We start from the raw sequence: 25,888 nt of genomic DNA on the forward strand, positions 1-25,888 counted from the left end.
CCCTGTTCATACCCCCACTATCCAAGTGGGCATGGAGTTGAACACATGTTAAGTAATCCGCGTCCGCTCGCCACGCTTCGGGCTCGTTGGCTCGCTGCGCTCGCCACACTATATAAAATCAACTCCATGCCCACTTGGATAGTGGGGTTATGAACAGGGTGGGTAAACAATAAAAAAAATGGGGTCTGGGGGGCATTTAACATTGGACCCAATGTCAAATTGGGTCTCAGGGACCATTTAAGATTGAATCCAATGTAAAAATCGCGTTAATCGCATCGCATCGATGCATCGATCTGAAAAAATCGGGTCCATCGCATCTGATTGTATGCCTTAAGTTAAGGCATACAATAAAAAAAAATCGGGCGCCCAGATATTACATAAGTACCGATACATTTTATTTTAAAGTCCCCTGTGAGTGCCTTTGTTGCTATATACAATATATACATCCTGGACCTATTTTTCCAGAAAAATAGTACTGGCGATGGCAACCCACTTACAATCTTATACACTAATGCGATTTTCTGTTTCTCTATGATGGATATCCCTCTATCTTCCTGCAGATAGATGAGCTGTCTACTGAAGTAATATCCCACTGCCACCACATTACCAAAAGTACATAGCTGGCAATACTGGGAGCCTCCTCCTCCTCAGTCTGGTCGTATCTGACCCACACAGGGATGGTTTCTCAAAGCTGCCATTCAACAGCATTTTAAAATGGCAACAGGAATGAGTGCTAACAAGTTCCGAAGCGTGGCGAGCGCAGCGTGCCCCGCGAGGGGACGTGGATTACTTTACATGTATTGCGTGTCTGCTCACCACGCTTCGGACTCAGTGGCTCGCTGCACTCACCACACTTTATAAAATCAACTCCACGCCGACGTGGATAGTGGGGGTATGAACAGGTCAGGGGGACACGTTCTGCGTCCTCTCGCCACGCTTTGGGCTGGCTTTGATAGTGGGGGTGTTTCAGGAACACATATCTGACAGGGACGCTGACTACGCTGGCCACGGGAACACTACGCTACTTCTGACAGGGACGCTGACTATGCTTACTGCGCTAGCGGCAGGGGCAAACGCAGGATTTTCAGAAGGGGGTTTCCAGAGGGGCGGAGCACAGCACGGGGATGGACACTTAGGTGGCCCAGTATATGCCGGGTCAGTTAAAGTATTATAGATAGACCAAATGTATATTGTATGTATAAATATATGCTTGCTTGACTGCAGATATCTCCAGTTCCCAGAAATAGATTTTTTAGATTTTAATGGAATTAAAAACTAGAGAATCCCACCTACCAAATGATATTGGGGACTAGGGGATGAGAGTTCAGGAGGCAGAGCAATCTGCCAACGAGTATATAGAACTACATACCAGGTGTGTGGAGCAGGAGCAGTAACCAGCTGCTGGAAGGCTGATATCTCTGGATCTGGGAACAAGCTACTAGTGTCCATCAAAGGGGGAAAGTCCCTGCTTTTGAAATAGACCTTCAGAAAAACTCTAAGTCAGACAGAACCTGAAATATCTGACTAGGAAGAGCAATTAACAGGCTTGGATGGGGACCACAGCCTAGGGCCCTTAGACTCCTGGGGGGGTTTCTGGGTACTCAGAACCCCCCCCTTCGTGCGCTACTGAGCGGGAATACTACGCTACTTCTGACTGACTATGCTGACTACATTGGCCGAGCGAACACTATGCTGAGTCTGACAGGGCCGCTACGTTAACTACGTAACAGGCACCGTGCTATTACACAAGTACCGGATATTTGCTAAGAATAGGTAGTTTCTATCCCCAAGGCCTGAAACACTTGGTGGAATCCCATCCTTTGCACCTATACACTGAATACATGAATGCCTTGTTTCTTCCCTCTGGGAGAGCTTGCAACAGGGAGATCCAGGTGCCACTGTGGGGATTGGGGTGAAACACATCATAATGAGGCCACCCCCTGCAGCAAACATTGCAAATAAAAACATTATGCAGAGGGCATGGGACCATCTTGAAGCAATTTACTGGTAATAATCTAATTGTGCCATTGTGCCACCATCCTTCTCATTAAATGAAGAAGTGGGCATGATTTGTTAGGGTGACCTGCTCTCCTGGGTTGCCATGGGGACTAAGCAGAATTCAAGGGTCTCCCAGATGTGCGGAAAGTAGACAATTTTGATTGGTCTTTAGAAAACTGCCTTTTAGTCTATCCCATCGCAAAATGTGCTAACAATTTGCACACAATAATGTCACATGTGCTCCTTTACATAATTACAGTTGCTGAAAACAGGATATAATGATTTATAACTCCTTTGGCACTTACTAAAGGGATTATGTCATCCTTGCAGAATTCACCAAACAGTGGTTCATACCTCCCTACATGACACATTCCAGGAGGGACAAAATGCTCTGTATCTGGACTTCCTAGCCAGCGACAGTTGCAGCCACAGCACAGCCCAAAGTGCCAAGAGGGGTGGCACACCATGGGGCAGATGTATGAAGGGTCATTATGGGGGAGAAGGGGTATCAGCGCACGTTATGTGCACTGATACCGCTTCTCCCCCATGTATGAAGGAGGTGAGATGCGGTAAAGGACAGGGGCGCTATGCGCCCCTGTCCATATCGGCGCTGCTATCAAAATGATAGCAGGCCGAATGTATGAACGGTCAGCATCGCTGACCGTTCCGCACGAAGCCTGCTTTGGCTTCGCCAGCATCAGGCTGGCGAAGCCCTATCTAAACAGCAGGGACAGCACTGTCCCTGCTGTTAGGTCTGGGCTGCGCTGGGGATCTCGCGTGAACAGCGAGATCCCGCGCATGCCCAGTGCGGCCGGCCGGGGGACAGGAGATAGCGCATCAGTATTAACTGATGCGCTATCTCCAGAAAGGGACATCGCCGGAGGAGGGAGTTAACGCTCCCCCGCTTCGGCAGACAAGATGTTAATACATCTTGTCGATGTCCCTTCCTGCTTCGCCTCGCTATTGAGGCGAAGCAGGAAGTATCATACCGGCGCGATAAGCGCTGCTATGATACATCTGCCCCCATCTGTCAGTGAGTCCCTGGCTGTAGTGTCTGTCAGTGTTTGGAGTGACAGTTGATATAGCTCCCCTATTGAATTTTGGACTGTGCTGCAACTGCACATCTGCAGCTGGCAAGGAAGTCCAGGAACAGAGCATTTTGTTCCTCCTGGAATGGGTCATGTTGGAAGGTATGGTGGTTAACTAAGTTTACTGCTGTTTGCCCCTGTACCGCACTTGCCAGCTATATCGAGAGCAATTTAGGACGCAGTCCTGCCTTTGCTGCTTCAGTGAAGCCTTCCGGGCATTGCAGAGTGAAGCTGTAATGCAAAGGTGCTGACTGGAAGTCGCACATGTTCATTATAAGAAACTGTAAATAAATAAACAAATTACATAGAAGCCCATCAATGGCAGCGTTAGGCTGCCTGCCTCTTAATGCTCGGTGTCCCCTTTAATCCCTCTGCTTTTTAAGGCCCAGGCGATGTATGAATGCTTGTCAGGCATACATCGCCCTTAAAAGCCACTTTTCTGTATCGCCGGATCTGGGCTGCGCATGAGATCTCCCGATAATAGCACAGTCCTAATGGCCGATAAGGAGAGCTGACTATAATGGCTCTCCTTATCAGGTAAAGGGGGAAATTACATCAGGAGCAAAAGGGTGGCTGCTTCTCCATGTTATGCAGGTGAAGCGGGACACGTAATTATAAAAAGTAAAATGCATTTTAATACATCAACCAAATAGTTATACAGCAGTTAATACCTACAGTGCACCAATTGCCAAGTGACGGAATCATATATTCAGTCAATCTGAGGGGAGTCTAATGTGAGCCTACACATATGGAGCGATTTGGGGGCATTTGTCCTCACAGCTGATGATCGCACACACAGGCAAATCACGTTTCTTGATTAACCCTTGGCAATTACAATCCATCTATATAAGACATCACTTGATTCGCTGATGAAGAATTCTGTCCCCACACAGACCATGAATTGCAGCCATTAGGCATGATGTGGTACAGTATGTTTAATTTTCAGTCAGTTATATGTAATTAGTTACTAGCATACAACATAACAGTAATGTCAGCAGCAGCGGCTGTGCACGACCAAACGGAGCAACACTTGAATAACTCCATTCGGCCCACGTGGCCAATCATGTGCAAAACACTTGAATCCCCCAATTGAGGTGAGCAGCAACGATAGCCTTTTATTATATAGGATGGCCCACTAGCATTGAATAGGATGGATCCCTAAAATATGCCATCATAAATGCTCAATAAAAAGTATTGAAAATGTATATGCTCACAAGGAGCACGGTATACTTCTATATCTGCCCGTCACTGGGAGACGTTCTACCAAACACTGAAAAGAGCATCAAGAATAACCTACAAACAATCATTCTGGCACACACATCGCAGAACTTGGGCTTCTTCAAGTAATGATCCTTAAATTTATGGGGTTTGTCATTAACAGGACGAGGGGGCTCTGGTGGTGGTTCCTCGTTCTTATCCTCTTCCTCATCCTCCTCTTCTGACTCATAGATGTAGTAGATAATAGGCCCAGAATTGGGCAGCTCTCCATTTGGCTGAGCCTCTGGGCTTGGGGCCTCGGATTCACTTTCTGCCTTCTGCTTCTTCTTGAACATTTCCCTCAATTTCAGAACCTGAAATAGATAATTAAATAAGATTCAAAAGCTATAATGTGGGATGCAATACGGATCTGCCAGTATTTAACAATAATATATTTTGTATGATTTTTTTAAACAGACATTTTGGGTAAATACTAGTTATTTTCTAAGGCACTGCACACTCTTCAGGAGGGGTGCGTAACCTTAATGAATAGTAGTCAGTGCTGTTTATTTTCAAAGTAATAGGTTTGTTCTGTATGTACAGCAGCTAACTGAGATTTAGTACATTGTAATGCCTCCAGAAATATTAGGACATTTGCATTTTGTAGAGCAACCAGAGATTTGAAAGAGATGGATCACATAGCTGCAAGGGAAATGGTGTCTGCATTGAAATGTCTGCAAAGATTTTGGGATCTACATTTTCTAGAGGGCTCCACCGGTTAATACTAGATAGAAGGCACCAGTATGCACTATGGTCTTTATAGCATTCACTACATGGTACAATGATCACAATGCCTCTGTCAGCGGAACGCAGCGTGTACAACCCTACCCGGAAGTGCTGGATTCCGGGAGTACTGGTGCACTATGAGTAAACCCCTGACAATGAGCATGTAATCCATACCCTCCAACATGACCCATCCCATTAGGTCCAAAATGCTCTGTTCCTGGACTTCCCTGCCAGTGGCAGTTACAGATGTGAGCCTGCAGCACAGTCCAATATTCAAAAAGGGGAGCCACACCAGCTGCCATCCCAAACATCACTGAGAGTTGATGTGACCCCCCCCCTCTTTGAATATTGGACTGTGCTGTAGGCTGACATCTGTAACTGTCACTGGCAAGGAAGTCCAGGAACAGAGCATTTTGTACCTAATGGGATGGGTCATGTTGGAGGGTATGGTAATCCCCTGGTGATAAGCAAGAAACTGCTGGGCAATGAGCAAGAAACCCCCTGACAACAAGCAAAAACCCTGGCAATGAATATGTAACCTCCGGCAACCAGCATGTAACCCCATGTTAATGAGCAAGAAATCCCTTATAATGAGCATTTAACCCCTGACAACGGACATGTAACACTCTGGCAATGACAATCTAACCCCATGGCAATGAGCATGTAACCCAATGGATATGAGCATTTAACCCCTGGCAACAAGAAAAAACCCCAGGCAATGAATAGGTAACCTCCGGCAACCAGCATGTAACCCACTGTCAATGAGCAAGAAACCCCCGACAATGAGCATTTAACCCATGACAATGGACATGTGACCCCCTGGCAATGACAATCTAACCCCGTGGCAATGAGCATGTAACCCCTGGCAATGAACATGTAACCCCCTGCCAACGAGCAAGAAACCACTGTCAATAAGCAAGTAGCCCCTGGCAACAAGCAAGAAACTATTGGCAATGAGCAAGAAACCCCTGGCACTGAGCATGTAGGTAAAAAAATTATCATTAATCAGAGGTGGAGTGCAGCAGCCGGTGCAATGAACAAGGGCCCCTGCTGTCCCTGACACCCTCTTACTGTCACCCAGGGTTGCCTACCCTCCCAGAATGGCTGGGAGGGTCCCGGAAATCAGGTCCCCTGCCCGGCCTCCCAGAAACGCAATCTTCAGAACAAAGGAAATTCTGCGCTGAATTTTTCAATTGACCTTTTGGCTGAATGATGTATTTCTATATTCATATTTTATAGCAATATATTTCATACCCTTTTTTTGCTAGCTATTAAAAATAAAAAATAATAAAAAAGTAATTACGGTACTTGTGAGTTATCCGGGCGTCCGATTTTTAAATCGGGTCGGATCGGGACATCGCATCGCATCGCATGCGACCATCGGATGCGATGCGATGACCCGATTTTTCCATAGGAATCAATGTTAAAATGGACTGAGTCCATTTTAACATGGAATTCAATGGGAAAAAGGGGTCCTTTTCATACCCCTACTATCCAAGTGGGCATGGAGTTGGATATAAACCTGTGGCGAGCGTAGCGAGCCACCGAGCCCGAAGCGTGGCGAGCGTAGCGAGCCCCGCGAGGGGACACGGAATACCGGCCCCTCGCGGGGCTCGCTTCGCTCGCCACGCTTCGGGCTCGGTGGCTCGCTACGCTCGCCACAGGTTTATATCCAACTCCATGCCCACTTGGATAGTAGGGGTATGAAAAGGACCCCTTTTTCCCATTGAATTCCATGTTAAAATGGACTCAGTCCATTTTAACATTGATTCCTATGGAAAAATCGGGTCATCGCATCCAATGGTCGCATGCGATGCGATATCGCATCGCATCGCATCTGATTGTATGCCTTAACTTAAGGCATACAATCAAAAAATCGGACGCCCAGATAACTCACAAGTACCGTAATTACTATTTCATTTGTATTTGTGTTTGTGAATTCAGCCAAAAGGTCAATTGAAAAATTCAGCGCAGAATTTCCTTTGTTCTGAAGATTGAGTGTCTGGTTCTAGAAGTCTGAGACATATATATATATATATATATATATATATATATATATATATATATATATATATATATATATATATATATATATATATATATATAAACTTGGATGAAGGATGCGGCACACCATTCACGTAAACACGAACAACTTTTTAATGCATATAGCTATATGCATTAAAAAGTTGTTTGTGTTTATGTGAATGGTGTGCCGCATCCTTCATCCAAGTTTACCTACTCCCCCTATGCGGGCACCCATGCAGCATTGAACGTAGGAGGTCGTGCCGGACACCCTGGATCGATCGATATATATATATATATATATATATATATATATATATATATAGTTCAGACCTAGACCAATTAGAGGTGAATACACTGACACCTCTGTATAAATTCTGCAGCTTGGTTAGTAGAGCATAACATAGCTACACCACTATATCCTATGCATGTATTTGTTTCATTGTTTATTATTATTTAGGTACTTGTGACTTATCTGGGCGCCCAATCAGATTGCATGCGATGCGATTTGACGCGATTTGACGCGATTTTAATATATGAAGGCACCCAGATGCCTGTTTCATATGTGAAATGGCCCCCCAGACCCCATTTTTAATTGTATACCCACCCTGATGGCTAAATGCCCCCCATTGTTAACGCCACCCCACTATCAACGCCAACCCAAAGCGTGGCGAGCGCAGCGAGCCCGCGCGGGGCGGCGGTACGCGTCCTCCGACCTTTTCATACCCCACTCTCCACGTCGGCATGGAGTCGACTTTATATAGTGTGGCGAGCGCAGCGAGCCACCGAGCCCGAAGCGTGGCGAGCGCAGCGAGCCCCGCAAGGGGACGCGGATACCTGTGAAGCCCGCGAGGGGACGCGTATAGCTGTGAAGGTATCCATGTCCCCTCGCGGGGCTCGCTGCGCTCGCCACGCTTCGGTCTCGGTGGCTCGCTGCGCTCGCCACACTATATAAAATCAACTCCACGCCGACGTGGATAGTGGGGGTATGAAAAGGTCAGAGCACACGTACCGCCGCCCCTCGCGGGCTCGCTGCGCTCGCCATGCTTCCGGTTGGCGTTGATAGTGGGGTGGCTTTAACAATGGGGGTCATTTAGCCATCAGGGTGGGTATACAATTAAAAATGGGGTCTGGGGGGCCATTTCACATATGAAACAGGCATCTGGGTGCCTGTACATATTAAAATCGCATCAAATCGCATCACATGCAATACAATAGCATACAATGCAACGTGATTTTCTCTTCAAGGGAATTTCAAGGGAAATCGCATCAAATCGCATGCTTAGGGTACTGGCATACAATTTCAACATCGGGCGCCCAGATAAGTCACAAGTACCATTATTTATGTCGTCACTATATTATATAGTACTGTACATAGGATATTTAATTATTTACGCTAGTTTCTGCCCCATTAAGTGTATTGTCTTCCATAAAAAAAAAAACACATTCCCGGGTTCATCTCATAGTTGCCTACCCTCTTGCATTTTGTAGGAGACTCCCTGAAATAGCTGCAATCTCCCTCTCTCCCTGATTAGTGAAGCAATCTCCCTCATTTCCCCTAGCCCACATTACACTGTTACATTTTTTGGGGAAAAAGGAATGAGAGATAGATACAGTTGCATTGAATCTTCACCACCATTTCCCAGCACTTTACCAAGTATAGTATCTCTTACTAACTGATTTGGAGCTCATCTACATTTGGATATAAGTAATTTGAAAAGATTCCTCTTATATGTAGCAGTACACACCCACGCTTCTAGGTGCCACGTTCAGAATCTCTTTTCACAATCTCTCCATATATGGAACGAGACACGCCCTTTGGGTGGAGCATGACACACCCCCTCAATGGGGTGCTTTGCAAAATCTACCTGAATCTACCTGAAACTAATTTTCAAAAGTAGGCAAGTATGGTTCATCTATGTCAGTAGAAAAGTTTTGTTTGGACCCTGGCTATGATTCAGAGGTGGAGGCAGCACCGGCCCAGATCATTCCATATGCAGTAATTTTGTGAAAATATGTGAATGATGATGATTTTTACATTAGGAGGCAAATGAAGGACTCCAGCCAAATAGGAGACAGTTGCAAAAAGTCCCTATGTATTGCAATCTGGGTGGATATGCGATCTTTTCTCCCGAATGTACAGTATGTCCCTCCAAAAGGAGCCCATTCATGCAGTCTGCTTTGCTGGGTGTCGAGTAGTGCTGACCACCCACCGAATCCGCTGACTGCACTGCCCCTTCGGCAGTGCTGTCCATAGCCCATAGGCTACAATGGGCTACCATCATCTCAGAATAGCGGTAGCCCAGGGACCCACTGTGTTGCTGCCTGATATTGATACATTGGGCAGCATTGCATCCCCCATAGAAACCCAGCAGGGCAGGAGGGATCGGAGATTCGTGCTCCATAAATAGTATAATAAGGCTTCGGGGCCCATTTAATAGTAAATGGGCCCGAAGCCTTAAGCTTAAACAGCTCTGATCTAATCTTAAATTTGCCGTTTACAGTTCAAAGAATTACGAAACCATTGTTTATTATTAACATGTAATCATATCAGGTGGGTATTATGAATTACAAAACTACGGCTAAATATGTTAATGAATACATGATTTTTTTTTTTTTAAACTACAATATTATTGTACATTAATACTCAAACTTGGATGATTAAAGAAATGGGAACAAAATAATTATCATTGGAGGGTGCATTGAAGCAGCAGCGACTCTCTGAGATGATAATTTGGAAGGAGATGCTCAGCATAAGTGGACTGCATGCATTGGTGATCTGAACTAGTAGGGGGGTGATTCTGGTTGGCTCGGTAAGCTGCGAGGACCAGAAACGCCGTCCGACGACCCCCCCTTGGCCACCGATTCCCCTCTTTAATATGCCTGCACATGTCTCCGCAACAGAAGAAATCATTTGATGGTTGCCGATCATATAAAAAGAAACAGGGGAATAAAAGAAACAAAACAGAGTTCCCTAATTTAGAAGATGGTACAGACTCGGCTGTAAAAGGGTCACATACTTTCGATTTATGACCAGTCTTAAGAATCTACTTAAGGCAAAGGAACTTGGAGTTAACTGTTGCTCACACTTATTTTTAACCAGCTTCTAATGCACCCACCCTTCTGTTTTTAACTCTTGTTCCCAGAAGTGGTTGAATCAGTCAGTTAATCCTAACTAACGTTCTCATTAGATAGATGAGGGGGGTTGGGGTAGACCATGTGACTCTCCCATAACCTCCTCAGGATTTATTCTTCTTAACATGACATAAAAGATCTGGTTGATTGGGACTGGAACAAGTACAGTAGCTGGAACACACAACCTTTTATGACTGGTAAAAGATATCCTGTTCCTTGGGTCTGATTCAGACCCGGTCACTGGTCTGCCAGTGACCTTGGGTCTGATTCAGCCCCGCTGAGTTCCCACCCCCAGCTCCCATGCACGCCTGCAAATGTGTTGCAGCAGTACACAGTGGAAAAATCACTCACCATCAAATTATTTTCCCCAGCTCGCAACACAGAGGAAGTCTAGCAGTCGAGTAAGTCCCTCCCAACGGCCGGAGAATGCCTGCGTTTTCTGAGGCACTCCAAGAAACCAATGCGTTACCACCCCCCAAACACCCAGTCAATCTCACTGCAAGCAGCCAGCAAAATCTAGCCTTCGCTGGCTGCTTTTGGACGGACGGCTCATGCGCACTTTTGCCTTATGCCTTTCTTAAATACAGATTATAGACTTGATGGTTTTTTGTTTTTCTAAAAGTATCTGCTGTTAAGAATTAGTTTTTCTTTCTAGGAACTAGACTGTTAACTATACACATCATGTTTATTTAATGTAGTGACTGACTGATTTATTGATTAATGTATAGTCAAAAACATCAGTAAACAAGGTAAAATGTGTCTCCATTTCAGATTTTTTTAAAAATTAGAAACGTACTTCAAATGTATTAAAAAATACTTGAATGTCCAATGGATTTAGCTTCAAGTAAGGGCAGAACCTACCAATAAGATTTGGTCACTTTCTAGGCTATGCTATAAAAAGGGCAGGAGCTGTACTAGCGGAACTTGTGAGTGGTGGGCCCAGGTGCAAAAATATAATGTGGGCCCCCTCCTTCGCCACAATCCAAGTTCAGACTATGCCACATGGCAATGGGTGACAGGGAGAGGCAGGGGCAGTGTAAGGCAGTCAGAGACAGTTGGTGACAGGGGTACAAGCACAATGTCCTGTACAGTATGGAGAACATGGGGCATGTACCTTCAATGGGGGCAGAAACACATTTCGGTGCAGCAGATGCAATGCTCCAATGGTAGTTCCACTTCTGAGGAGCTGATTGGTTGGTATTTTACATCATTCTACTTTATTTCTCTCCAGGTCTAGACACATTCCCTCCTAAATCTGGTATTGTTATGTATTGCAAGCCCTCCCAGAAGTGATATGTAGAACCATCAGCAGAAATGTTGTGGCCATGATGTATGTATGGATGCTGCACTGCTGCTAAGTGATGCCATGCAGACTGAGTAATAACGAGTGCATGCAGAACAATACAGTATACCGGCATCCTTCAGAAAGATACAGAACGGTTTTATTTTGCCATTAAAACAAATGCGGAATCTCAAAACGTTTTTATTTCTGCAAATAAAGGTTCAGTACATGACTATAGTCAGCTTCGTCATGAAGTGCATCTGTGCTTACAGCCATTGGAGTGTACTAGCCAGGGACGTGCGGTGAGGTAAATGGCTGAGGAGTACCTGTCAAGTACAGTACCAGAGCCAGCTTTGCACACAATATACAGTATGAGCCTAGGGAACTTATTCTGGTCCAGAAAACGTATGGTGTTTTATTTACCTTCTTATTCTGGTCCGTTCGGTTCCCGGCGCACTTGCACAGGGGACCGGTGTTTGGCCTATGCGCATTTCTGCGCATGTGCAGACCTCTGGTGCGGGCAGAGGGCATGGGCCGGGGGCAGGTACTGGTAGACAAGCCGATGGGAACGCCCAGCAATTCATGGGTGTTCCCATGAAAACATACCCTCCAACATGACCCATTCCATTAGGTACAAAATGCTCTGTTCCTGGACTTCCCTGCCAGTGGCAGTTACAGATGTGAGCCTGCAGCACAGTCCAATATTCAAAAAGGGGAGCCACACCAGCTGCCATCCCAAACATCACTGAGAGTTGATGTGACCCCCCCCTCTTTGAATATTGGACTGTGCTGTAGGCTCACATCTGTAACTGTCACTGGCAGGAAAGTCCAGGAACAGAGCATTTTGTACCTAATGGGATGGGTCATGTTGAAGGGTATGTGAAAATGCTGGGCATTCCCATGGAAATGAGGCCGTTACATGGCTGCCGGATGTCTGCTGCCAGCTCTGTTTTCAATCAGGGCTCACGCAAATCTAAGGCACCTTAGAGCACCTTAATTTTGTGTGTATGCTCCAAATCGGCAACCATCGAATGATTTGTTCCACCCACACAAGGCTGCAAATAGATGTATATGCAAAACATCCATTTGCAGCCGTGCGGGCGAATTCGGCTAGCGAGGGGGGAGGGGGGGCAGCTGGACGAGTGCTGAGCGGCGATAAAATCACACGCAGTGCTGCGAATTGCTGCCTGTGAACCATGAAAAAGGTCCCAGGGGTACATGCCGGCATTATTCAAAGGTGCAGCAATATCCAGTATATACTGCTGGAGTTTCATTGAGTTTTGATAAGAGATGTGCAGAAAAGGTAGCCAGGTGAGGCACTGCCTCACCTGCCGTAGACTTTTTACTCCAGAGTTTTGAATATAAAAATGATTAGAATAATAAAAATAAGAATTTTTTATATATTCTATGTATTTTTTACATACTTTATAAACTCAAAACCTCATCGTACTGTATATGTTAGTATTATAGCCAGCCAGCTGTAATAGCATCCCTTTATGGTCCTGCTTACACTCACATGTGGACTACTTCCTGCACACCAAAACTGGTTGGTTCTGGCAGAGCGCAAAATATTGGCCTGACTATAGGGTTTATGTATATACTGTTGCGGATATTTACAGTTCTATGACTAACCCTGGTTCCCCTTATTACATACCATAAAAGAATAGCATCATTTGATGCTGTATTTAGAGCATAAGTTATTCTATAGCACCTGATCCGCTAATGTCTTCATCCATGTTTGCTAGCTGTACTGTAGTGACAATTAGACCTATAAGATACTGTATATCAAAATGTGGCCAAACCTGTCATTATACCACTACACTAATGTATTTTCCATATCTCATTAGACAAAAACCAAGGGAACATATATTTTGCTATTGGTCACATTCCATTACAGTAAAAGTCCATCTGCATAGACTTAATTGATAACAACTGTTCTTTTTTCCCCATTTAGAATGTTCCGGGATCATTGATTTATTGTAATTAACTAAGGAAAGTAATGCCGGATAGAGATGGCCTACAGTATTTCATCTGTCACTATTTTTCCACAATGTGCAATGTTTTAATTATATTGCTTTAAATACAAATTTAAGCGCCTTGAGTCCTGTTGGAGAAAGATCGCTACATAATTAAAATAATAAGTATTATTATGGTTATCATTATTATTAATAATAATCAGAGGCATTGGAATGGGTGGGAGAGCAATTTGAGAAAGGCTTTTAGGAGCAGAGCAATGCCGGGGAACAGGCAGTGGCAACAGCGTTGGGCTGGGGATTTAAGATAGTGGCATAATTTTCAAAAGTCCTTTAAAGTCAATAGGTGGCTGTTGATTGGCTGAGAGAGCTGTCTGTCATGGGATGCAGTTAAAGTCCCGGCGGTCGGGATCCCGGCGTTCAGAATCCAGACGCCGGAATCCCGACCGCCGAAATCCCGACTCATTCTCCCTATTGGTGGGTCAACGACACCCCTGGAGGGAGAATAAATTAGTGTGCCGAGCGTAGCGAGGCACCGGGCCCGCTGCGTGGCGAGCGCAGCGAGCCCGCAAGGGGGGGCGATCCACGTCCCCCCCTTGTCGGAATTTTGGCTGTCGGGATTCCGGCGTCGGGATTCTGAACGCCGGGATCCCGACCGCCGGGATTCAATACTGAATCCGTCTGTCATGGCTTTCACCCAATCAATGGTTTCCCATTGACTTTAATGGGACAACTCATGGAAGATGGCACCAGCTTCCTCTCTTGTACAGCATCTCCGGCAACCTCGCATTAAGGATGCTGTTCGCACTGCCACTACCTCCACACTATGAATATAGCTGGCACTCCTGCACTGCTGAAACAACAGCCACACTGCACCCTCCAATTCCCCAACGTCATGGGATGTCAGCTGCTCACCTGCTTCCCGCACAGGGCGCTCGCAGGTCACTTAGTGTCACCTGCCAGCTCACTGCAGCCTTTAGGCAATATTGTTGAACAATTTAAAGCAATATTGTGATATGTGAGTACATCAGAATGGACTACAAATGACTAGATATTATTTTAATCAGGTTAATAATACAATAGCATCCAAAAAGATCCAAATTATGTGATTTGTCAATTTAAAAAAAATCTAAATCCAAATCTGGACGACTAATCAGATCCAAATCCAGCAAATACAGTATGGTCTGGTGCAAATCTCTTATGTATTTGGATTTATATGTATATACATTTATCTATGTATCGGATCAATCCTATTACTTGTGTCAGCAGACACACTCACCGAAGAGTGCTCACTCCCAGAGGGCTCCAAAAATGTTGTGCAGATGTGGGTTGAAACCAGCTCGCAATGGGTGTGAAATTGGGTGCCATTGCCGGAATTGAAACCCTGCCGCAATGGCACATTGCACCCTTCACAAACAATTGGATGTCTGTCTTGATATTATATATGTATGTGCCTTTCTCTCTATTGGGAAGTGCCTGCGCAGTGATCACACAGCTACTGCACAGGGATTTACAGCCTGATAATAATGATAGGATCACTTACAGCTGAGTTTCCCAAATTTTTGAATCACTGCGCTCCAGATTAACAGTATTTTTTTCATTGCACCCCTATGGCAAATGGTTTCTATTGAGAAATTTAGGAATGAATATGCACGCAGTCCCCATCCGTCTTAAGGTGACTAAGTGCACAATGCCCTGTGTCCAGTGTTTTGAGGGGCATATTCCAATTTGGGAGAACCAAACTGAGATTCTTACAAGGACAGACAGAACAGTACATTAACTTCCAGCACATATACAGTGACATACAAATACATGAAACAAAAATTATAATCGCCACTCTTTATAAATATTGGGCGGTTTTGGAGCAACTGACAGATAAATTAATTTTTTGAATTTTGCGAAAATATATACATTTTGGTTAATGTATTACTCCAATATTGCAAATATACTCTTGTGACTTTCAATTTCCTTGACTGTGTGTAAAATCAATAATCAGGTTAGTCACAGACAGAATATTGGTGCATGCCCTGTGAGTTAGAGCACATTGGGGCAGATGTATTATCTGTCGTTATGGGGGAGAAGGGTATCAGCGCACGTTATGTGCACTGATACCGCTTCTCCCCCATGTATGATAGAGCCGGGATGCGGTAATGGACAGGGGCGCTATGCTCCCTTGTCCATATCGGCGCTGCTATCAAAATGATAGCAGGCCGAATGTATGAACGGTCAGCAATGTATGAACGGCATCATGCTGGCGAAGCCCTATCTAAACAGCAGGGACAGCGCTGTCCCTGCTGTTAGGTCTGGGCTGCGCTGGGGATCTCACGTTAACAGCGAGATCCCGCGCATGCCCAGTGCGGCCGGCCGGGGGACAGGAGATAGCGATCAGTATTAACTGAGGCGCTATCTCCAGAAAGGGACATCGCCGGAGGGGGGAGTTAACGCTCCCCCGCTTCGGCAGACAAGATGTTAATACATCTTGTCGATGTCCCTTCCTGCTTCGCCTCGCTATTGAGGCGAAGCAGGAAGTATTATAGCGGCGCTTATCGCGCCGCTATGATACATCTGCCCCAGTGGGAGATAGCAGAATATCTCTCCCTGTGTTCAGTGACACTTTTCTATAAACTTTTGTCTCTGACTGCATATACTGTATATTAAAGAGTCAGGTTTGCAAATGCAAAGGATGAATAGATATTAGTGCATGCACTTTATATTAGAGCACAGTGGGAGATAGCGGAATATCTTCCCCTGTGCTTAGTGACACCCTATAACAGATATTTCTAAACGGGAAGCGGTCATCTATTAGAATGAACTTAGGTCTACAGTCATTAGGTCAACCCCACTAGGTCGACTGGCAGGAAGGTCGACCTGACTTAAGGTCGACATGGGCCAAGGTCGACATGACTTAAGGTCGAATTTGCATAAAGGTCGACATGAGGAAGGTCGACTGGTCATAAGGTCGACATTTTGTTTTTCACTGTTTTTTGAGCCGACAGGCGGTATTTCATGCCCTACCATCCACTAGGGCGTGGAGGAGGTTATTAAAGCTGTGGCGAGCGAAGCGAGCCACCGTGCCCGAAGCATTGCGAGCGAAGCGAGCGATGCGAGGGTCCGATTCTCATTGCCAACTGTGTCCATGTTGACTGTGTCGAAATTCGGATAAAAAAACAGTGATAAATCCATGTCGACCTTATGACCAGTCGACCTTCCTCATGTCGACCTTTATGCAAATTCGACCTTAAGTCATGTCGACCTTGGCCCATGTCGACCTTAAATCAGTTCGACCTTCCTGCCAGTCGACCTAATGACTGTAGACCTAAGTTCATTCTGACAGATGTACTGATTCCATCTAAACACTGTTTGATTGCAGTGTTAATTGGATAACAATATGGGTTGAGTGCAGTGTTAATTGGATAACAATATGGGTAATAGATTAATTATATTAAAAACCTGACACTGACACAAGAATAATGATATATTCAAATTGCTTTCTGGTTAACACCAGTGTATAAGAAAAATGCAGATGGTATGTCTGCGGTGCCTCTCAGAAAAGTGATAAATGGTGGGAAAACAACCCCCACCGGTTTTAGGGACTGCTGCTTCTTGTCTGGGATAACCGTGGTTTTTACAAGTGAGCGCGTACCTTTTCCTGAATAATAGGGTAGAAATTAAGGTATTACTTCTGTCCCTTTCCTAAAAAGGAAATATGCCCTGTTAATACAAGTTCAGTGCAGGGTATTCACCTTGAGTACTTGGGATGAGTGCGTACCAGTGAGAAAAATAATTAGGTGTATAGAATTAATATAGAGAAAATAGCCAAGCCTCTTATCTCTCTAGAGCATGCTGCTGCTCCCCACTTGCCCTTGGGTATTGGTGGGGGGTGAGCGGTACTCCAAATAATAGCGGGGGCTGGTATATATAGAGAGAAAAAGTATGGGGGACTAGATTCTGCTTTAATGCATTCCCGAATGCAGAGTCCCAAAGTTTATAGAAAGAGAGGCACAGTCGCAGAGTGATACCTTATTCCTCTGTGGTCGGAGACGTGTCTCTGTAGGAGCCCGGGAAGAGAGCCTGCTGTATGGATATTGCTCCGTGGTCCGGGTCTCCGTGTGTCTGTTACCATGTCCTGGGGCCTGATCAAGTTAATTGCTCAAAGGTCCTGATTTGTGCTTCTCATTTTCCAATTTTGTAAATTACCTATAATTTACATTCATAGAAAACATGACATGCTCCTGGTCTGTCTGTTCCCTCTGTCACAGTTTTGTGGTCCTCCCTCCTAATTTTGAAATACTGCGGATATGCACGCTCCCTTTTTTTTTTTGCAGGCAAAGGGGCTAATTCAGTAAGTGCGCCAATTGCTATTCAAAGATTTCTGGAGCTCTGCTTATACGTACGATGATGTGCATATGCGTGACCCCTTAAGCTGCAGTTGCATTCAGCAAAATGGAACAGATTTAAGTTGGCAACGAGGGCAACGAGGGCAACGATGACACTGCATTGGAAGGGACGCGGTCTGGACATCGGTTTGTGGGTGGGTCTTTCCAAGGAGTTTGAATGTCCATGCGATTTTTCCGTAAACCCTTTCAAGTCCAATGTCTAGTCAGGTTCAACAGCTCTAGCGCTAGTAGCAGATCCAATGGTGAGCCACTTTAAAAGAAGAACCATAACATTGTTCAACATTCAATGTAGACCATTTTTTATTTAAAAAAAATTACAAATAATTTAAACATTTTAACCAGACTGTTTGAATTGCTAAAAAAAAAATTGGACTGCAAAGGTTAAAATATGGAATATTGGAAAGATTGGACTCACTATGTACAGTATGTGTTACAAAATATTGAGCACCATGTGAGAAATTAAAAATCTTGGGCCTCCAGGAAAACCAAGCTGTGCGTGATTTCTAAAAAAAACATTGCTCCAAATTGTACATGGCCCAAAAATGTTGGGGGTGGCATACATTGCTTCATTGCTCTACCTACATAAGGACGGAATGGGATCATTCGTCAGACTGCATTTAGGTCTACAGTCATTAGGTCGACCCCACTAGGTCGACTGGCAGGAAGGTCGACCTGACTTAAGGTCGACATGCGCCAAGGTCGACATGACTTAAGGTCGAATTTGCATAAAGGTGGACATGAGGAAGGTCGACTGGTCATAAGGTCGACATGGGTTTTTCACTGTTTTTTTATGATGTTTAGCGTGCACGCTTATATAAGTGACTTTTGAGTTACTTACATTTGCGTGCACGCTGGCGTGATATGGGCGGGCAGCTGACATCCGGTGATGTTAGCTACCTGGCCCACACACCCGCGTCACTGCCTTTAGGACTACAGTCATCATCGAATGATGTGGGTGGACACCCCAGCAAAGCGAATGGATGTTTATGCAAAACATCCATTCGCTGCTGTGCGGGCAAAGCCGCACTTTGCTGGGGCGGCGGGGGGGCGTGCGTTCGCCGGGCGGGGTTTGGTGGACTCGCAAGGCTGCAAATTCGCAGCCTTGTGAATCAACCTGAATAACCCCCAATATCCCTAACCCTGCTTCCCCCCACACACTACACTACCACTATCCCTGCTCATGGTCCATTTACACACTACACTTCCCCTAGCCCTGCACATGGTCAATGCGCACACTACACTACCCCTAGCCCTGCACACACTACACTACCCCTGCACACACTACCCCTAGCCTTGCACACACTACACTACCCCTAGCCCTGCACATGGTCCGTGCGCACACTACACTACCCCTAGCCCTGCACAAGGATTCAGTATGAAATCCCGGCAGTCGGGATCCCGGCGTTCAAAATCCCGACGCCGGAATCCCGACCGCCGAAATCCCGACAAGGGGGGACGTGGATCGCCCCCCCTTGCGGGCTCGGTGCCTCGCTACGCTCGGCACGCTAATTTATTCTCACTCTAGGGGTGTCGTGGACACCCACGGAGGGAGAAAGTGTCGGGATTTCGGCGGTCGGAATTTCGGCGGTCGGGATTCCGGCGTCGGGATTCTGAGCGCCGGGATCCCGACCGCCGGGATTTTAACTGCATCCCCTGCACAAGGACCATGCACACATTACACTACACACAATCAAACAATACATTACTGCTAGACCTGCACATGCTACCTGCACAAACTACACTGCCGCAAGGGCTGCACCTACTCCCTGCACACAAGCTAGCATTTACCTTTAAAAAAAAAATCCTGTGACCAATTTTCACTTAATTGGATACCACAGATATTGGAAGGGTAGTGCACATACCCTTGGTAAAATGGGATGTCTGCATATTTAATGCGGGCAACACCTTTCAGCCAATTGAATAATCCCCTTAGTCCACACAAATTCGAAACATCAAAGAATGCACAATAAAATGTGTGTGTGTGTGTACATATATATATACATAAATGGAATTTTGAAAATATTCTTCAGTCTGGCGAGTGGCCTCATTTCTGTACCCACGTATTCATATGGTCCTTCCGTAAGGACTTCTGAGTGTGCACCCCAGCTCTAATTGACTTTCATAGTGAGTGTCACCCGTAACCCCCCAATATACCAGGATATCTACAAAATACTCCTTGGGTCGGCACCCTAAACATTGGACTGACATGTTGGAAAACTATTGTCTTATCATTGAAAGAAGAAATATTCCTTATACTAAAAACAACATTGTGTGATACAGTGGCAACATCCACGGATTAATAGAGGAGACAGTATGTATAAAAATTATTATTGATTTATATATTGTATCAGTGTGTCTTATATAGCTGCCTGGTTTTATTGGACAGTGTGTGTTCATTTCTTTTTCTGCACTATGGCCCATAATTTGGGGATATTGGATGATGCCTTACTTAGGCCCTTATTCTGGTTGGTGCGGCCGGAGCCGCACACGGTGCTCCGGCCGCACAAACCAATCCCCGCCCACGAGACGGATCGCCACGGCCGTCCGTACACGGACGGCTGGCGATCCGCATAAAAATGGTGGGGCGTACGCCTCCACCATGGTGGGAGCTGCCCCCTGCATTCGATGGTCGTCGACCATCGAAGGCAGGGCCGCACGCCACAGCAGCTCCCGCAAGCTGAGACCACACGGACAATCGTCCGTGTGATAGCTTGTATGGGGGCTGAGAGCTGACATCCGGCGACGTCAGCTTTCCGCCCCCATCAGTGGCGTCATACCCTAATTAGCATGCATACGCCCCGCGTTTGCATGGGAACGCCCATGAAACGCGGGGCGTATACATAGGGAAATGAGGGTATGAAGCCCCTCACGCCCCTATACGCCCCCTTTGCGGCGGACGAAATACGTCTGCGGCGAATGGGGCTGCACATGCGCAGATTGACCTCTGCACATGTGCAGACTAAAAACATCGGCGGTACGGCCGCACGCGGGCCGTACCGTCCGATTCAGAATAAGGGCCATAGTGAGGCTGAAAGCCATCTAGTCAGTTTAACTGACGATGAGATTGAGAAAGTGTTATTTAACCGTATAGATTTTGATAAACTGCCTGAGCAGACCCCAATTGATGTCTTTCATAAATTGTTGAAACTCAAGAGACGGGAAGTGGAGTTGGTCCTACATGGACAGTTTTTGTCCGAATACTTTCGGAAAAAGCAGATACCACGTGGCTTTAGAGTGAATAACACCCCCACCATCGGTCGAAAGAACCCTGCGTTCTGTGTCCGATGGTGTGGGGTGTTAAATAAATGCTCACTTGATTTATTAATTTTGGTTATCGAAGAGGTTGGTACTGAATTGGCAAAAATAAAAAGTGAAATTCAAATATACAACACTGAATATTTAGCTACTTTAAAAAATGACAAAAAGGAGGATTGGATGTCGAAATTGCAGACACAGATCGATAAATTTCAAATTGATTTAATATCATTTAAAAGAAAAAAACTTGAGAGTGTCGAAATGGATTACAAACACCACGGTGTATACCGTTGGTTATCAGGTGACACTACACGTCCCAGATTTACTGGTAATAGACGACAAGGCCGCCCTCGTGGCGACCGATCTGTGTCTGACAATCGATATTCGTCTTCCTCTGAGAGAGATTTTTCAGGAGGAGAAAAACCTCCTTCTGGGGCTTTTTTAGGGGCAGGTACAAGGTCCAGGATAAACGCAAAACGAGACCCCACCCAAGAAGGGGGAGGATCTCAAGGAAAGAACAAAAACAAAAAGGGTCAAAAAGGGAATTAATATTCAACTTATCCGCACATAAACTTTCAGAGGCAGAGGAGTCTCTGCTGTCAAAGGGCATGTCCTTTATTCCAACAAACAAATTGGACCCATTTAAATGGTCTGTTGACCTACATAAAATGGGGAGAAAACTAAGACTACGCGAGTTCTTTGACAGTAGAGATAACCGCCCACAAATCCCCTCAAATATTTTGTTTAAGAACAAGAGTACTTTTGACCCCTCCTCGAATAATATTAGCATAAAAATTTTTGTTAGAATGGTGAACCATGAGGTATTGGGGAAAACTGATACACATGTTTCATATGATAACTTGAGTAGGGCAGAAAGAATAGCCTTACGTGACTTGAGAGAAAATACATCTATTACTATACGTAATGCGGATAAAGGGGGTACAGTAGTTTTGTTGGATTCAATAAAATATGATGCTGAAGTCAAGAGGCAACTATCTGACTCACATACTTACCTTAAATTAGGCTTTAACCCTATGCCCCGAATAAAAAGGGAAACCGATGCTGTGATTAAAATTGGACATACTAAAACTTGGATTGATGACAACGTCAGAGACTACCTAACTGTTGAATACCCCTTGTGCCCTGTGATCTACTTATTGCCTAAAGTGCACAAATCATTGGTCGACCCGCCTGGGCGACCAATAATTTCTGCCAGAGGATCAATACTACAACCTATAGCCCAGTTTTTAGATTACTTTCTTCAGCCATTTGTAATCACGGATAAAAGCTATTTACGTGATACTGGCCACCTCTTAAATGATATTGAACAATTTACTGATATCTCTGAAACCATCAGATTGGCATCGCTTGATGTCTGTTCGTTGTACACAGTAATACCCCATGATATGGGGATTCAGGCGGTTGAGGAAAAGATGCTGGCTGGACCCTATAGCGGCCCCCCGATTGGATTTATGTTGGAGTTGTTAGGTTTGGTATTACGTAATAACCATTTTTTGTACCAAAGTGAGTACTATATCCAACTATCGGGGACCGCTATGGGGTCGAATTTGGCTCCAGCATACTCGAATATTTTCATGCAGAAATACGAAAATGAACACATACTGTCGAAATTTCAATCCCAGATCTTGTATTACAAGAGGTTTATAGATGACATTATTCTATTATGGAAGGGTAGTGAGCAATCATTTGTGGATATGGTTGCACATCTCAATTCCCTTGAACATCCAATCAGATTTACATCTGAAAGTAGTCTGTCATCTATAAACTTCTTGGATGTCACTTTGTATAAAGACAATGGTAGACTTGGATATACCCTGTTTCGAAAGCCCACTGATAGGAACACCATGTTGTGGGCGACAAGCCACCACCCGGAGTCCCTTAAGTCTAAATTACCGATCTCCCAATTTTTACGAATATTACGGAATAATTCAAATTCTATGAAAGCCGAGGAACAAATTTTGGAATGCGCACACAGGTTTAAAGAACGTGGGTACAGGAGGCAGGACATTGATAATTGTTTAAATAAAGCCAGAAAAAAATTCCAGCTACAAAAATCTGAGGGCCTACAAAAGAGAAAGGTGCCTAGCATGGTATTGAGCACTGTGTGCGACACTGCTCTGAAAAGAGTACAACATGGCATCAAGAAGAACTGGCATATTTTCGCCTCAGATCCAGCCTTCTCTAAAATGGAGACAACACCACCTTTGTTAAGTGTAAGAAGAGGCCGTAACCTCAAGGACTACCTCCTGCGACCAAACATGCCCATACAACAAGTGAAATCTAAACCCACATGGTTATCACAACAGGTTGGATGCTTCAGATGCTTGGGGTGTACAACTTGTCGGGCGCTCATCATAGGCCGCTCCTTCAATCACCCACATAGTGGTAAAAAAATCATGTTGAGTCACCGTCTAACATGTATGATGGACCATGTCGTATATTATCTTAAATGTCCCTGCGGGCATTTTTATGTGGGTAAAACCATCAGAACATTTCGAGAAAGGATGTCGCAGCATAGATCATCGATAAGATTGGCGTACAAAACTAGAGTTTCTGATAAACCTGTGGCGGTCCATTTCCTAAAAGAAAACCACCAGATATCGGCTTTAAAATACATGATAATTGACTGGGAACCCCTCTCGGAAAGAGGGGGTGATCGGGGACGTGCCCTCCTACAAAGGGAGGCGAGGTGGATAGCAAAATTGGACACTATCGCCCCTAGAGGCTTGAATGAAAGTAATTCATTGGCGGCTTTTCTTTAATTATTGTTTGTAAATATCTGATGAATTACTGCTATGAATTAATGATAGATGCAGGATTGATGGGATAAACCAGGCAGCGACACACTATTTATGCTTATAATATCCTGATGAATTATATCCTCTAAAAATAATTTTTAATATATATATTTTTTTGTATGTTATATGTTGGTTTATATGTACTAATGTAGTGAGGCTAATTTTGGTTTGAAGGTATGACAGGAATCTGAGTGCGCTTTATCAAAACCCCACTGACTAACCAGTACCTGCTCTAATTTCACATAATTAAATGGTTACGTGAAAATAATGTTGAATTAGCTATAGATTCCCTTTATATAGATATTGTGACGCGCTGATGTATTTGGTCAGCTGTATCAGCGTATTTGGTGCTCATAGTAACACCAATAATAAAGGAGCGCTATTGAGACATGTGACCGGGATAGCGGTCACGTGATGCGCTATTCGTCATACCTAAAATGGCGGTGCGTGTCACTGGGGGAACGCGATGCGTTCCACCCGCCGGAATAAATAGGGAAGCCAGAATAGGAAGCACACACGCCGCAATTGCATGCGGCTCATGGCGTGCACTCTGTGTTCTACGAGCATAAGGTAAGACTCTGGTTCTGTCGGTGTGGGTTTTTGTATGCTGCGCTCTCTGCATCTTATTTTAACAAATGTGTTGTTGTCTTGCACTGCACTTTACCCTTTGGGGACTTTAGTCTTATGCTTGAGTGTCCCGCTATATTGCGGTTTACTATGGAGATTGATATGGTTATTATATGGTTACTATGTGTAACCTTGAAGCAGTTTGTTTTAACCCTATGATTAGGATGACATTCTCTCTGACTACCCCCATTGGATGTATTGATATGTTATAAATACCTCACTGATTGGTACATGTATTCATTGCACTTTTTTGTATATATTATAGGTGTCCATGTGTTGATGTATGCACTGAAGCTGTACACATGTCTTGATAAAGGCTCAGTTGGTGAGCCGAAACGTTGACCAAAATGATGTGGCAGCGTAACTAAATAAACATAAATGGAATTTTGAAAATATTCTTCAGTCTGGCAAGTGGCCTCATTTCTGTACCCACGTATATATATATATATATATATATATATATATATATATATATATATATATATATATACAGGGCTATTTTTCTGCAGGCTCCAGCAGGAACTGTGGCCCTTATTCTAGTTCACTCTTTCTGACAACATATATCTTGGATGTACAAAACCATATGCACTGCAGGTGAGGCAGGTGAAAAACCCCACCCAAAACGAATTATCTCTGCACAAGTAACACCTGCCTCACCTGCAGTGCACATGGTTTTGTCAATCTAAGAAATATTTTGTCAGGAAGAGTGAACTAGAATAAGGGCCACAGTTCCTGCTGGAGCCAGCAGAAAAATAGCTATATATATATATATATATATATATATATATATATATATATATATATATATATATATATACAAACACATATCTCCCCAACTGTGTATGTTAGCCCAGCTCCACCTTACACTTACATCTAGCTCAGGGTTGCCGACTTTAAGATTCTCCTCTCCGGGAGAAGCCCGGAGAGGAGTGTTTCAGCAGCCGCTCGGGGGGCGGGGCTTACGAGTGACATCACTAAGCCCCGCCCCATGCTGGTAAAGCTGGGAATTCACAGATCTCCGTGGAGGGGGCGGGGCTAAAATGACGCGATTGTGCCATTTTAGCTCCGCCCCCTCCTCTGAGACCCGAGGATTGCGGCATATTAATGCCGCGATCCGGGGGACAGCGGGGGTCCCCCCTGAATCCGGGAGGGTTGCCCACCCTTCCGGGGGGCCGGGAGGGGGTCCCGATTTTCGGGAGACTCCCGGAATTTCCGGGAGGGTCGGCAACCCTGATCTAGCTGGCACTCCTCACCACAGCCCTGAGCCCTCTCCTCCAGTCCATGGGCTCCAGAACAGAAAGTTACTTTC

The 25,888-nt window shown here is 44.9% G+C and overlaps 1 protein-coding gene across 1 annotated transcript in view; it reads right to left on the bottom strand.

Moving 5' to 3' along the window:
• The window catches only part of STAC3 (SH3 and cysteine rich domain 3), a 54,644-nt gene extending 37,044 nt beyond the window's left edge, over nt 1-17,600 (bottom strand). Inside the window, exons 1-2 of the mRNA XM_083171230.1 lie at nt 17,501-17,600; nt 4,384-4,657 (exon numbers count right to left, since the gene is read on the bottom strand). Coding sequence (XP_083027356.1) covers nt 4,384-4,639 — 256 coding nt within the window. The 5' untranslated portion in view covers nt 4,640-4,657; nt 17,501-17,600. The remainder of the gene's footprint in view (nt 1-4,383; nt 4,658-17,500) is intronic.
• Nucleotides 17,601-25,888: the final 8,288 nt, after the last annotated feature.

This window comes from Crinia signifera, chromosome 2, assembly GCF_055691185.1.
Source record: "Crinia signifera chromosome 2, ASM5569118v1, whole genome shotgun sequence".
NCBI lineage: Eukaryota > Metazoa > Chordata > Amphibia > Anura > Myobatrachidae > Crinia > Crinia signifera.